Raw genomic sequence first — 14,974 nt, forward strand, 5'->3', positions numbered from 1 at the left:
AGTTCAGGGCTTGAAATCTACAGCTGCAAAAAATATTTTTTTCATTACCCAAAGTATATGTGAATATTCAAGCGTGTTCATTACATCTCATAGAAGGTGATAAAAGCACCGCAAGGTAGTTCTGGGATATTCTGGGTTATCCCAACCTTTCTTGAGTTCGGGGCTTGAGATGTACAGAAGCTGAGAAGCTTCTTTCGGTACTCAAAGCTTCGACATCGACATGCTTTCAATTATATCCATCACGGAAGTCAACGGATGTCGTAAATAGCTTTAAAATATTCTGGGCTGGACTGTCCTTGAGTTCGGGACTTGAAATCTACAACTGCTAAGAAGCTCTTTTCGATACTCAAAACTTCAATATCTGTTCAATTATATCCGTTACACCTCCAAGGAGGTCAACGGATATGGTAAGATAGTTATGAGATATTCTGGGCAATCCAAACAGTCCTTGAGTTCGGGACTTGAGATCTATAGCTGCGTAGAAGCTCTTTTTGGTACTCAAAGCTTCAATATGAATGCAGTTATATCCATTACCCCTCCCGGGAAGTCAACGCATATCATAAGATAGTTTTAAGATAGTTCGGGACTTGAAATTTACAGAAGCTCTTTTCGATACTCAAAGCTTAACATCTGTTCAATTATATCTGTTACACCTTGTGGGAGGCGTACGGATATCGTAAGATATTTTTGAGATATTCTGAGACATCCAAACGATCCTTAATTTCGAGTCTTGAAATCTACAGCAGCGAAAGTAGCTCTTTCGTCAATCAAAGTTTCTAGATGTATTTAACCATGTAAAGCACAGCTCCTTAATGGTCAATATGCATCTCAAGATAGTTTTTATATATTCTGCATCATCTAACCTTTTCAGGACTATAGCTGCTTTGAAGGCTTCTTCTGTTGCTCAAAGTGTCGATATATATCCAACAATGTGCATTACATCTCCTGTAAAACCAAAAGACATTTTTAGATAGAAAAAATATTTTAAGCTCTTTTTAGTGGAATGTATTCAACCGTCTAAGACGAGTTAAGTACTTTCCATTTAATTCCACTACGTTTTGTTATCTTTGCAGATACGTATTTCGACCTCAACTGTGAGGCCGTCTTCAGTGTCTCGTACTTGACTCGACTTGATCTTGGACTTAAGTTCGAAATACGTAGTGGAATTAAATGGAAAGTACTAAACTCGTCTTAGACGGTTGGATAGTTTTTAAATATTCTCAATTGTCCAAACTTTGCTTGAGTTTGGGACTCGGGACTTGCAATCAACAGTTGTGATTGTAGCGATTTTCGCTACTCATAGTTTTGATACGTGTTATACCATTTTCATTACATCTCTTCGATGTTGTTATCATTGTGTATATAGATTTCCTGGAAGGTTAACAGACACAGTTTTGGAATATTCTAGGTCATTCAAACTGCCTTTTGGTAACGAAAAAAGCTAGAATGGTGGTTGTAGATCGCAAATCCTGAACTCAAGTGTAGTCTGGATGACCCAGGATATCGCAAAACAAAACTTATCTTATCATGTCTCCTAATTTTCACAAATATATTATGGATATCGCTGAATACATATCCAAGATTGAATCGACGAAAAAAGTGGTGGCTGTGGATCGCAAGCTCAGAGCTCAAGGACGGCTTGGATGACTCAGGATATCCCAAAGCCATCTTACCATGTCTCATGGTCTTCTGGAGTATGTTATGGACATGGTTGAATACATATCAAAGCTTCTAGTGGCGAAAAAGATAGTTTCGTAGCTGTAGATCGCATGTTCTAAACTCAAGGGCAGTTTGGATAACCAAAGATATGTAATAACCATCTTTCCATGTCTATTAGTATTGGTCTTCACGAATATGTTATGAACATATATGAATACATATTCAAGCTTGGAATGACGAAAAAAGCTAGAGTCGTGGTACATTCAATGTTAATAGCCTATGTTCCGGGTATTAAGCCACCCAGAGTGGAAATTAATCACTATGTCTGAAACTCGATTATGCATATGCACAACATGTGGTTGATTCAGTTCGGAAAAGGGTATTGGAGGGTAACCGCACCCTTCGGAGGGGTTTGATCCCACGAAACCAATACGCTAGACAGGTGCTTTACCTACTAAGCTACGAAGGAGGTTACCCTCCAATACCTTTTCCGAACTAAATCTATCACATGTCACGAAAACAAATGAAACATATCAAAATTACTGGGTAACAACGCTTAGAAAAATTTGAACCTGAAAGGGTTTTAAACTCGCAAAGTCAGCCTTTGCTTTCTTGATCCATGCGCCTATATTGATCTTGGCACCGCCATCTGACGCCATTTGGCTACCAAGATGATGGAAGCTTTCAACATTCTCCAATAATTGCTACTGTGAAACTGTAAGTGGCCGCCGTGTTTACATTCAACGATTTGGTTTTGTTGACGTTAAACCTGCCGAAGAGAAGTGCTCGGCAAGGTCGTTGAGTTTACTCTGTATATCAGAGCGCCGTTGAGCGAGGAGTGCAACGGCATCAGCCAATTTAGGTACTCCATGGTTATAGGCTTGCCATAGCAGTCCGTGGTTTGGTTCACGGTCAATCTCACCTACCAGAATCTCGTCGATTACGATGAGGAACAGTAACGGTGATAGAATACATCCTTGTCTCACAGACAAGACCCCATGTAGTACTCTACACAAGAAGGCCTCGTACTGTGCCTGGATGAGGCCGATGATTTTCTCAGGAATCCCCTTGCATCAAAAAGCGCCCCACATATTCTAGTGATTGAGGCAGTCGAAAGCTTTTTCGTAGTCAATGAATACCAAGTTAAGGGACAATATGGGCCACACAGGATCTTACAGCACGGAAGCACTTTAAGAACTCCTCCAAGAATTCCTCTATTAAAAATGCTAGAACATATCTTCGGCAACTTCGTCACGGTGGCGTTGAAGGTAATGAAAAGGCAAACGAGCTGGCAACATACGGCTCAAACGTATAGTTTATTGACCCAGAACCATTCTGCGGTAACTTTATCATACTGTGTCATAACAATAGATCAAATCCTGAAAGTTACAAAAGTTGATGGTTTATAACTCCCAATGTATGAATTACAAGAAAAAACTCTTGGAGCTCAATAGTTCGGAGAAGAGAGAATTCTTTGTACCTTCATTGACCAAACAACAACGGGACATTGCTAAAGTGGATAGTTTATATCATCACCAAAATTGTCCTTCACTCGCTTTCAAATCCACTTCTATAATATAAAAATCTCCATGCCTGCCGTACCCTACCGAAACTATCGAATCTGTATTTTCGCTTCTAAATCTATCATGAAAATGTACGCTTAAGTTTGAAAGATGATTTTAGCATTTGCATGTCATTGTAAAAATAATAATAATTTGATCAATTTTTTTAACTTTATTGCATACTGTAGGATGGTAACATGACGGCAAACAATGGTAAGTTAAATCAAACCTCCATGAGTCGATGTTCTATGACTCGATATCGACTCATGGAAGCAAATTATTCCAAATAATATCCGTATTTATTTCCATCTTGCTTTTTCATTTCTCAATTTAATTCTTCTATAGAGATGTATTTTTGTAGTAATTTAGCAACATTTTTTTTTAAACATTTCAACCGTTTTTGTCTGTCTTGTCATACGAACGAAACAGAGCATTAGTGATTAATCATAGATTTAATCATGATTAATGAATAATGGGTTATTTAATCATTATTCATTAATCATAATCATACGAAAAATACGATTTAATCATTATTCACTAATCGTTAATCATAGAATTTTACATTTAATCATTAATTATTAATCATATTCATAATTGTTTTGAGTTTATTCATTAATCATCAATTTTAATCATTGCATACATCGCTTTTATTCATTAATCTTTAATCATAATCATATACTTTTGATACCTTTTAATAACCTAATCTGAAAAAAAAGGTTACTTGCATATTGATCACTATGCAAATCATTCAATATAATTATTCATAATCATTAATCATATCGATCGTTAATCATTAATCATACACATATGGTGTCAACATTTAATCACGATCGGTATTCGTTAATCACACTCCAAACGTTTTATTCATTAATCATAATCGTTATTCATTGTCAAAAATTAATTTAATCATGCGTTTTACCGCATGCTCACTTACAAATAAATTGAATAAACTCCAAATTGGTTACGTTAGTAATCATATTTACACAACATAAACAAAGGAGAGACATTTTTTAGTTTTGTTGGCAATAATGGAATTTAAGCGAGTTTATTCAATTATGGGCAGGTAGAGATTTGTTTACCGTTCGAGATAAATTTGAATACAATAGAGTATAAAGAGGTCTTTCTACTAATAAGAGAAACCAACTTGCGAAACCCGTCCGTTACACTATAGTTTATATAATATGTAACATCTTGATTGTATCAGACAAAAATATAAATCATTGACCCTTCAATCGCAGCATCCCCAACACACAAACCTTCTTATGCGAATTCACATTCGCGGTCATATCCGGAGATGTCAGACCATCGGCAGCAGCAGCAACAAAGAAAACTTCCCGTATCCAACAACGCTAATGGAGGTAGTAACGCCAAACAACTTTCCAATGGTCGATATGCCAAACAATCAACAATTTCAAGGTAAGCATATAGATAATATATTAAGGTTCTATTGTGTATAGGTAATCGATGCTTCACTCAAACGACATCCACAGGTTCCCGGAAATGGAATTCAAACCAAGCGGAAAGAATGGTTTGAATGCGAAAAATGCCAACCCATACGAGATGAAACCAAGGCCGACCCGCAGCAGGCTGTGCTCCCGGTTGAGTGACGGCTTCATGAGTGATACCATAGGTAAATGTTGCAATGTGATTGAGTTCATGATAGGTAGTAGATGACTCAAACTATCTTCTGTATTCTAGCAAGCGCCAACCGAATACTGCAGACTGAGTCCCGTCCATCAACTGATCCTGCAATCGACCATGGAGCGATACGGCAATCGCGCAATGGAATGAGGTTCTACAACCCCAACATTATGACCAAGTAAGTGAATTAAAAGTTTCCCATACCTATAATAGGTATTATAATAAGATTGTTGCATAGTTGGCTCTTAAAAGCCAAACGTGACTGAGCATTTGTTTTTAAATCGTTTTTATGGAAGAAGTTGGGATGATAGAACTTCAGCATCACTTCTTTGATTCACACGAAAAAAAAACAATGTGATAAAGGAAATAATTTAAAACAAAGTAAATTTTCATAAAACTAATAACCGCTACCACACCAAGAGTAATTTACCTATGACAAGTACACCACTCTTGAAGAAGGTTTTTACTAACTAAAACCAATGCCTTGGGTAAAATTTTGGGTAGAATACGTACTGTTGATATAAAAAAATCTATGATGTTGTAAAATTCAATTCCACAGAACTATTGAAAAAATCATAGAAGTGATAAGACCATTCCCCTAATTTTCCAAGCCAATTCATAACTTTCGAACGTAATGTATGATCTTAATCAAAAAAGTTTTAGAATAAATATGCTGTGCAGTATTGGTAGTTTTTGTGATCTTCTCTCTTTAGCGAATTTAAAATCTATGAAAATATGGTGACAATTCCTTTCATTGTTCGTGTTTTCCAAGAGAGTGAGAGGGAGCTTTATGTAAATATAACATAACTTCTCCCAGTGAAATTGAAAATCTCAAAACTGATGCTGTGAATACATCAGAATGAGGGTATGAAAAGGTTGGCAATGATTTTCCTTCCCACATACATACGGACGGACAGACGTTCGCTCAGTTCGTCGAACCGAGTCTTTTTGGTATATAACACTACTAGTCTAAGAGCCTCGTATATTAAACGACAGCCTTTCGGAACAACTTTTACAACAAAGTTGTACCAAAAGGCTGTCGTTAAAGTCCAAAATCGAACTTCTTATAGGAGACTCTAAGAATCATAGTGTTAGTGAGGAAGGCTTGTAATCAGTAAATGAAGTCAACGCCAAATTATATGAAAACCCAGATTAATCCGCATTTAGTTAAGACACCAACCTTATATAGGGCTTATATGGTTCGATGTACCATTTTCTTCATAACTTTTAAACGCAATGTCCGATCGTTATCAAATTCAATAGTGATCAACAAGGCTTTGTCCCCTGTCGACAACTTGTTGCGAGAAACTCAGTTAAGGATTACTATATGAAAAGCTGTCTAATGTGTTTTTTTAGATTTTGTGCACACGCATACACACATACATACACACGGACAGACAGACATGTTCTCAGTTCGTCGAGCTGAGTCGATTGGTATATAACACTATGGGTCTCAAAGAAAAGTAAAACATAAATTTATTCATCTAATAAGGATACTGCTTTTCTTGTAATTAGCCAAGACACCAACCTTTGCGGTGGTGTTGGATGTTGGTTGAGCGCAGAGGTAACATCTTAAAATTAATATGACTAACACAATCAGAGTATGCCAGAGTTTACATCTAGTTTAAGACACATCAGGTCAAGGGGTGTCCCAAAGCGCTAAAATTGAATTTATTTGCGGAAAATTAATGAAGTAACGGAAGCGACTTTATTTCGATGTAAATTTAAACTATTTAGACTCATGAGTTGATTTTAACAACGCAGAGATTTTAACATTTGTCAAATCAAATAGTGACAATGATTGTTAAAATATGACGACGCCTGCACAAGTATAGAGTCATTCAAATTTGTTAAGTTGTTATACATGTAGAAAGTACTGAGCTATCCGAGCAACATTTTGTTTTTCAGAATACTTGAATTCTGTCTGATGACCATATTCGACGTCGTCACTTACAACCCTAGAGTCCTAGAAAAGTGATGCTTTATGTACTGTGTACTTTTTAGCAATTCCGCCCAGTCCCTGATACGTTGCTGCTTTTAGAGTTCATCTACAGCTGCCCCACACAATTATTCTCCCTGATAGGTAGTAAGTGACAAAATTAGCTTAATTTCGTCAATTGAAAAAAATGTGGTCAAATTGGAATTTTACATTTTTGGACATTTAAATTTTGTGGTTCGGTAGTAGGTAGTAGGCACCATGAAAAATTAAGCTAAAAATCAAGAAGCATGAGTAATAACCGCCCAATTTTAAAAATAGGAATAATTTAAAAGTCCAATATATATTCAGATGTCCAAAATATATCATTTATCCTACATCCATTTTACTCAATTTCGATAAAACGACAAAAAAAAACTGTTTTTGAGAAAATTGGCACCGAATCTTTCGAATTCTTTGGTACAGATCAATAGTTTTTGGCAAACTCAACACACTGAGGCACTTCTAGTGCAAAAGCTGCAAGCATAATTGCTCTTCAAAGTGCGTGGACACTGCACATACAGGGTGTGTGCAAATTATCCGTACAGATTTTGATAGTTTGCTTCTACAAATCAAAAACAGACAATAATGGATTGAATCGGTAGCTATTCGGGCATAACAACTCAGCAGGCTGTAACAGATGTATATTCTGAGAACACTGAGCGTCATTTCATGTAAGTATAAAAAAAAATAATTCTTTGTGAATGCTTTTTTCCGGTTTTCCGAACAAAAAGAAATTGCCTTCCTACTCACCCGATTTGGATTGAATTTATCATTCGGTATGGTCTATCTTGAAATCAACAGCCATCAAAACACCGAACATATAATCGAAACATTTGAAATCATGTCACAATCGTCAAAAATGTGTGAAAAGTATCTGTATAGAAACGTGCGGCCATCGTGGTTTTTTTTTTCAAAACGATCGAAGGCGTACAACTCAGGATACAGGGATCATTTTAATGTGAACAAATTCAGCTTGGTGTATGTAGTCCTATTATAATAACATGCAATGCATGCTGGTTCTTTAATTTATTCCAAAAAATATTTAAAAACCTGTCTTGTTGTACGGATAATTTGCAGACACCCTGTACGTAGTTTCTCAAACAAACAAACAAAAATAATACATTCCTGAGCAAATTTTATTTTCGTGTTTTTTACCAGAATATGTATTTTTGGACAAGGATTCAGAATATAAATAATCTTTATTTTGGCCAAAAATGTTTCATATGGAGTTTCTCAAACAAACGGTTTGCCCTTGAACCTTAAAATAGATATAATTCACCGATAAATACGCATCGGAACTCTATTTTTTAATTAAATTACTTCACTTTATGACATCTTTTGTGTTGCTTTTTTTTGTTTTTTTTTTTTTAATTTTTTTGAAATGTTTTTTTAATTCTAGATTAAGTTCAACACCGAAACTTTTTTTTTGTAAAAAAAATTGATTTGTTCTTAGTTCGAAGTAGAGATGTCTATCTGGTTCGATATTGAGCACAAAACATCACTATAGTAAGCAATGATGAGAATAATATTTTAAGAGCTCCACTTGCGTTCAGTCTAGGGTTTTAGTACCGGGAGTACCGGTACCGGAATTCCCGGGAGTACCGACCAATTTTCGGTACCGAAATACCGGTACTGGCTTAATGAAAGTACCGGTATTTTCGGTACTAAGCAAAAAGTTTTGGTTAAAACTTCCGGTGGATAAAACCACATTGTTTGAATGCAGCAGCTAGTAAGAAAGATATTATTTTTTTGCCTTTCTCGTACAACAAAGTTGTACCGAAAGGCTATCATTTTACTCCGAAAACGAACTTTTTATAGAAGCCTCTGAGACCCATAGTATTATATACCAATCGACTCAGCTCGACGAGATGAGCACATGTCTGTCTGTCCGTGTGTATGTATGTGTGTATGTGTGTGTATGTGTGTGCACAAAAGCTATAAAAACATTAGACAACTTTTCGTATAGAAATCCTTAACCGATTTCCTCGCAACATGTTTCATTCGACAGGGGACAAAGCCTTGTTGATCACTATTGAATTTTATAACGATCGGTCATTGCGTTTAAAAGTTTTGAAGAAAATGGTACATCGGACCATATAAACCCCATAAAAGGTTGGTGTCTTAACTAAATGCGAGAAAGGCACCACCAACGCTAAATGGATTAATCTGGGTTTTTTACTAAAATTTCAAACACCTGACAATAGAGGTAATAAACTATAGAGGACGATTGTCACTGCGGTTCCCTTTGTTATCATCCCCAAACATGTTGGGTACCTATCTGTCAAAACGTACTGATTTTTCCTTCGTTGACATTTAGTGCCCTATCCTTGCCAGCAAAAGATGTTTCGACAGCGACAATCAATTTGGACAAACGTCAGGCGTCCGATGACGTACCTCAAGACAATCAAACCACAACGACATCACCACATCCCAAAAAAATCGTCACACTTCATCAGTATTTTTCCAAATCATCCCCGCTTGAGGCAAGAGTGTTCCTGTAAGTTCGATTACTGCACCAGGATTCGTAAAAAATGTAAGACAAGATAACGACTCAGAAAAAGCTGAAAGGAAAATACTTGTCAATGCTTCATGATTCACTAGCAACAGTTCGCCCTACTTCTGTAGACTCAGAAAGAGCGTTCTCTGTTTCTGGAAGCTTCGGTACTAAAATGCGATCCCTTACGTCTGACGAAACATTGAAAATGCTGTGCGTTCTGAAAGCCCATTTCAAGGATAAGGACAAGCCCCAAGACAAGTGTTGAATACATACAAAGCAATGAATAAAGTTTGAAAAGTTACCAATAGTTACCTGACTTTTTATTGATTTAAATGATTTTCGAAAAAAAATCTTCCAGTACCGGTATTTTCCCGGTACTCCCGGTACTGAGGGGTTCAGTACCGTAGTACCGGGACTCGCCAAAAAGGGTCGGTACTAAAAACCCTAGTTCAATCCGATCACATCGCAGGGCCTCCGGAAGGGCCATTTTCAAATTTGAGTCAAACTAGGTCGTCTGACACCTCATTTGATTTTACAAAGCAATGCTAACAAAAATAATAATTATTATATATTATTTTGGCCCGGTAAAAAGAGGCACTATCTGGAGGATTTATGGAATGGTCATTTTCTAAATTGCAGGGCTGTTACAAACTGAGCAAATTTTAATCTGCGAAATCCGCGACTAACAAGATGAAATCCGCGACTGCAAAAACAAAACCGCGACCAACATGAATAATGCAATTAATTGCATATTATTCGGCCACTCGACCGTACGAAAATTATTTTTTGTTAAATATCTTGGCTGTGCATATGCACAGCACATGTTTCGAAATGGACAAATTGATATGAAATTTGCGAAAAAGAATCCACGTTTCTCTATCGAAATTAACGGCATAGCATGACCAATGACCTATCAATCATAGGTATCATGTTACAAAAAAATAATTATCAACGTAAAAATATTCCAGAGGCAGGGATTGAATCCTAAAGAGAAAGAACAAGTCTCTCACTTATCATCTCTGTATACATATACGATATGTAGCATACCGCGAGAGACTTGTTTCGCAAGCTGTCATGATGCCGCAGATAATGCGACTCGATAGAATCGGCAAAGACCTAGGCGACGAATAAAGGATCACGATTGGAAGCTTGAGACATGGAACTGCAAGTCGCAGGTTGCGACAGGATGATCTACGATGAATTACATCCCCGCAACTTCGACGTCGCGCTGCAGGAGATTTGCTGGACAGGACAGAAAGTGTGGAAAAGCGGGCAACGAGCGGCAACCTTCTACCAAAGCTGTGGCACCACCAACGAGATGGGAACCGGCTTCATAGTGCTGGCTAAGATGCGCCATCGTGTGATTGGGTGGCAGCCAATCAACGCAAGGATGTGCAAGCTGAGGATTTCTTCAACTATAGCATCATCAACGTGCACTGCCCACACGAAGGGAGACCCGACGACGAGAAAGAAGCGTTCTACGCACAGCTGGAGCAGACATACGATGGATGCCCACTGCGGGACGTCAAAATCGTCATCGGTGACATGAACGCACAGGTAGGAAGGAAGAAAATGTAGACCGGTCATCGGACCGAATAGTCTGCATACCGTATCGAATGACAACGGCCAACGATGTATAAACTTCGCAGCCTCTTGCGGAATGGTAGTCCGAAGCACCTTCTTTCCTCGCAAAAATATCCACAAGGCCACATGGAGATCACCTAACCAAGAAACGGAAAACCAAATCGACCACGTTCTAATCGACGGTAAATTCTTCTCCGACATCACGAACGTCCGCACTTACCGCAGTGCGAATATTGAATCCGACCACTACCTCGTTGTAGTATGCCTGCGCTCAAAACTCGACGGTGTACAACACGCGTCGAAGTCGGACGCCGCGGCTTAACATAGGGCGGCTACAAGACGGTAGACTAGCCCAAGAATACGCACAGCAGCTGGAAGTGCACGCTTAAAATCAATAACAAAGAGATATGTTAGCTTCACATAAAACGGACCTAATGCAGAACAACCCCTAGATAAACGACAGTTACACAGGCACAAAAATGCCTCGTACGGTCGTGATAACGGTCTTTTTTTAACATGTAAACATTTGTACAGATTCCTTGTTTCATGAGGAATTAAATACTGTTGAAAATATTGAAATCCAAGCGCAAATAAAACCACACGAGCTATTTTTGTGGCTGTGTAACTGTCGCTCATCTAGGGGTTGTTCTGCATTAGGTCCGTTTTGTGTGAAGCAAACATATATCTGTGTTATTGATTTTAAGCGTGTGGTACTTCCAAAAGGAAGAGCAGCTAGGCGCAGCGTCTCTTGAAGATGGCTGGAGAGATATTCGATCCGCCATTGGTAGCACCGCAACCGCTGCACTTGGCACGGTGCCCCCGGATCAGAGAAACGACTGGTATGACGGCGAATGTGAGCAGTTAGTAGAAGGAAGAATGCAGCATGGGCGAGATTGCTGCAACACCACACGAGGGCGAACGAGGCACGATATAAACGAGCGCGGAACAGACAAAACTCGATTTTTCAGAGGAAAAAGCGCCAGCAGGAAGATCGAGACCGTGAAGAAACGGAGCAACTGTACCGCGCTAATAACACACGAAAGTTCTATGAGAAGTTAAACCGTTCACGTAAGGGCCACGTGCCACAGCCTGATATGTGTAAGGACATAAACGGGAACCTTCTTACGAACGAGCGTGAGGTGATCCAAAGGTGGCGGCAGCACTACGAAGAGCACCTGAATGGCGATGTGGCAGACGAAGATGGCGGTATGGTGATGGACCTGGGGGAACGCGCGCAGGACATAATTCTACCGGCTCCGGATCTCCAGGAAATCCAGGAGGAGATTGGCCGGCTGAAGAACAACAAAGCCCTTGGGGTTGACCAACTACCAGGAGAGCTATTTAAACCAGACATCTTGCACGCGTACAAAAAAAAGATGAGATTGAGCACCGACTGCTGGGGTGCAGATGGCGGACGGTACGTGGAGGAAGCGAATGAACCACGAGTTGCATCAGCTGTTGGGAGAACCATCCATCGTTCACACCGCGAAAATCAAAAGACTGCGGTGGGCCGGGCACGTAGTCAGAATGTCGGACAGTAATCCGGTGAAAATAATTCTCGACAACGATCGGACGGGAACAAGTAGGCGAGGTGCACAGCGGGCAAGGTGGATCGATCAGGTGGAGGACGATTTGGGGACCCTCCGCAGACTGCGTGGTTGGCAAAGTGCAGCCATGGACCGAGCCGAATGGAGAAGACTTTTATGTATTGCACAGGCCACTCTGGCCTTAGTCTGGTAATAAATAAATGAAAAATTATCGTCAAGACGAGTTAGCGCCATCCAATTCAATTCTCCATAACTTTACAGACACGTATTTCAGGCATTAACAGTAAGGTCGTCTTCAGACGTACTTGACTTGACTTATTCATTCCCTTCCAAGCTTTAAATAATTTTCTACACCTTATTATTTATTTAATTCAGGAAAAGCATAGTAACTTTAAAATATTCCCTTTCTCGAAACATTAGTCCATATTTAAGAAAGAGCTGGAGGCTACAAAAACTACAATTTGTATTGTATAGAAAAGCATATAATTGTTGCTCATGATGACTTGGCAACATCATCACAGTTACGTGGGTCTTTATCAGGGCTTATATTAAAAGTTTTTACGTCAGAGACATTAATGATTGATTGATACCATTGGAAGAAAGATGAAATTCCTGGAGGGCCTTTCGAAAAATAACTTTTGAAGATAATTTGTGTAGTTATGCGTGAGTGAATTATTATGCAGCAATTCATGCCAAGGAAAAACTATAGTGATATCAAAAGCACATTCTTAAAATGTGTAGGCATGTCAAAAATAAATCTGGAATAATTTTCAGAACATGTGAATTTTTGAAAGAAATAAATGTGAAGCTGCTGAAGAAATCCTGCAGATTGTATAAGTGTATTAAGGCAATAAGTATATTTTTATTAGGCGATTGATACAGATTCAAAATATTCACATCTGTTTGAAATCTTCCATATACATGAAAACTAACTAACTAATTTTTGACAGGACGAAGTTCGACGGGTCTGCTAGTCTCAAATAAAATTATCTGTCGATGTATTTTTCACTAGACCACAATCCAAAACAGTTACTCTATCGAAAAGGTTGTTGAGTGCAAGTGAAGATTGAATATTTTGTTTTTCGTGTTAGATGTCACACAATCATTTATCTACTTAAAGTATTCATCAACCATATCATTGGTAAATGCAACTGCAGCCTTTGTACTTATTCACCCCGCATTCGCACTTACCCCGGAGAACCTTATCCTAAATTATTGTTTTCACCTAAGTTATTGGCCACCAACAATGCCTTGTGCTGCCACACGGATACGATAATGTTTGAAACAAGACATCATTTTTCAGATTTCAAATTATCGAATGAATAAAATATATATAGCTCTATCTACCCAACAAGCTTCTAAAAAATTAATCATGCGGTTATCGGTGCATGCCAATGCTTATTACACGATGATTCGGTCAATCTACTTAGAGCATTGGCTGCACGACCTACGATTGTCCTATGATGCCATGTCAAGTTCCCAATCCTTGAAGAGCCATTCACCTCACATAAGAATAGAGAGCAGTTTTCTATAGATTTTGTGTTGTGTTTCTAATAAAACACGCAACCTTTCTTCACACACTGTGCCGTGATATCGGGTGGAAAGGCTCTATTAGACTGCTGGTCAATGGCGATACGTACTGTGTGCCCTACATGACTGTGAACTGTAAACAAAAAACAACTTTCGATCCGGATGGTTGAAATGAGGTCACCAGAATTCAATATCCTTCGCCAACCGAGGTTTTTGGGAAAGGTGATGATTTTCATTCACAGCACTGGGAAACTGCCAACCACGCGAAAAATCGAATATGTGCCATTCAAAACGACGATAAATGATGAGTAACGATAGCTGCGCTATTAATCATGACGAGACAGCACGTGGGAAGTATCCTTTTCATACAATCAAGTGCGAACATTATCGAACCGAAAATGCTTTAACCGTACCAATCAGAAGAACGATATCGCACCACAAGCCATCGCTTGACCTTCACCGGGGAGGACGACCACATCGTGTAATTATGCTAATGTCTACCATTTCAAAAGGTATTAAAATTCCAATTTTGGGCGCCATGGGGTTTGACGTCAGAAAAGAAATGCCACATGACGAAAGAGTTACTGCTGGAAAAACTTGCCTGTCAAATTACAGAGAAACTGAAAGTTCGTAAGAGAAGAACTCCTAAGAAGCTGACATGTAAAATCATGCCAGTTTCGTGCTCGTAACAACTTAACCAACTCAACTACAAACTATGTGCCCGAATAATTGGGTTCATGTCACTTGAGTTTCAAGTTTTGACGAGAGCTACTTTTCAAATTCTAAAAGCTGTAATAGAAGGTGGCATGTGTTTATAAGTTTTACACTTTCACCTTTCTGGCCTACCCGTGAAGACACTGAAAGCTAGCATATTCGTCACTCGTCAATCAATTAATCTTTAAGAAGATAGGGATTCGTAGTTCAAGAAATGGAATCAAAATTGAACGTTGCACATTTATTTCGAGTAAAACCTTAC

At 38.6% G+C, this 14,974-nt stretch overlaps 1 protein-coding gene across 1 annotated transcript in view; it reads left to right on the forward strand.

Moving 5' to 3' along the window:
• Positions 1-14,974, forward strand: part of LOC134210510 (uncharacterized) — a 95,361-nt gene that overhangs the window by 57,576 nt on the left and 22,811 nt on the right. Inside the window, exons 7-10 of the mRNA XM_062686550.1 lie at positions 3,410-3,434; positions 4,460-4,637; positions 4,712-4,851; positions 4,920-5,040. Coding sequence (XP_062542534.1) covers positions 3,410-3,434; positions 4,460-4,637; positions 4,712-4,851; positions 4,920-5,040 — 464 coding nt within the window. The remainder of the gene's footprint in view (positions 1-3,409; positions 3,435-4,459; positions 4,638-4,711; positions 4,852-4,919; positions 5,041-14,974) is intronic.

Source organism: Armigeres subalbatus, chromosome 2 (assembly GCF_024139115.2).
Source record: "Armigeres subalbatus isolate Guangzhou_Male chromosome 2, GZ_Asu_2, whole genome shotgun sequence".
Classification (NCBI taxonomy): Eukaryota; Metazoa; Arthropoda; class Insecta; order Diptera; family Culicidae; genus Armigeres; species Armigeres subalbatus.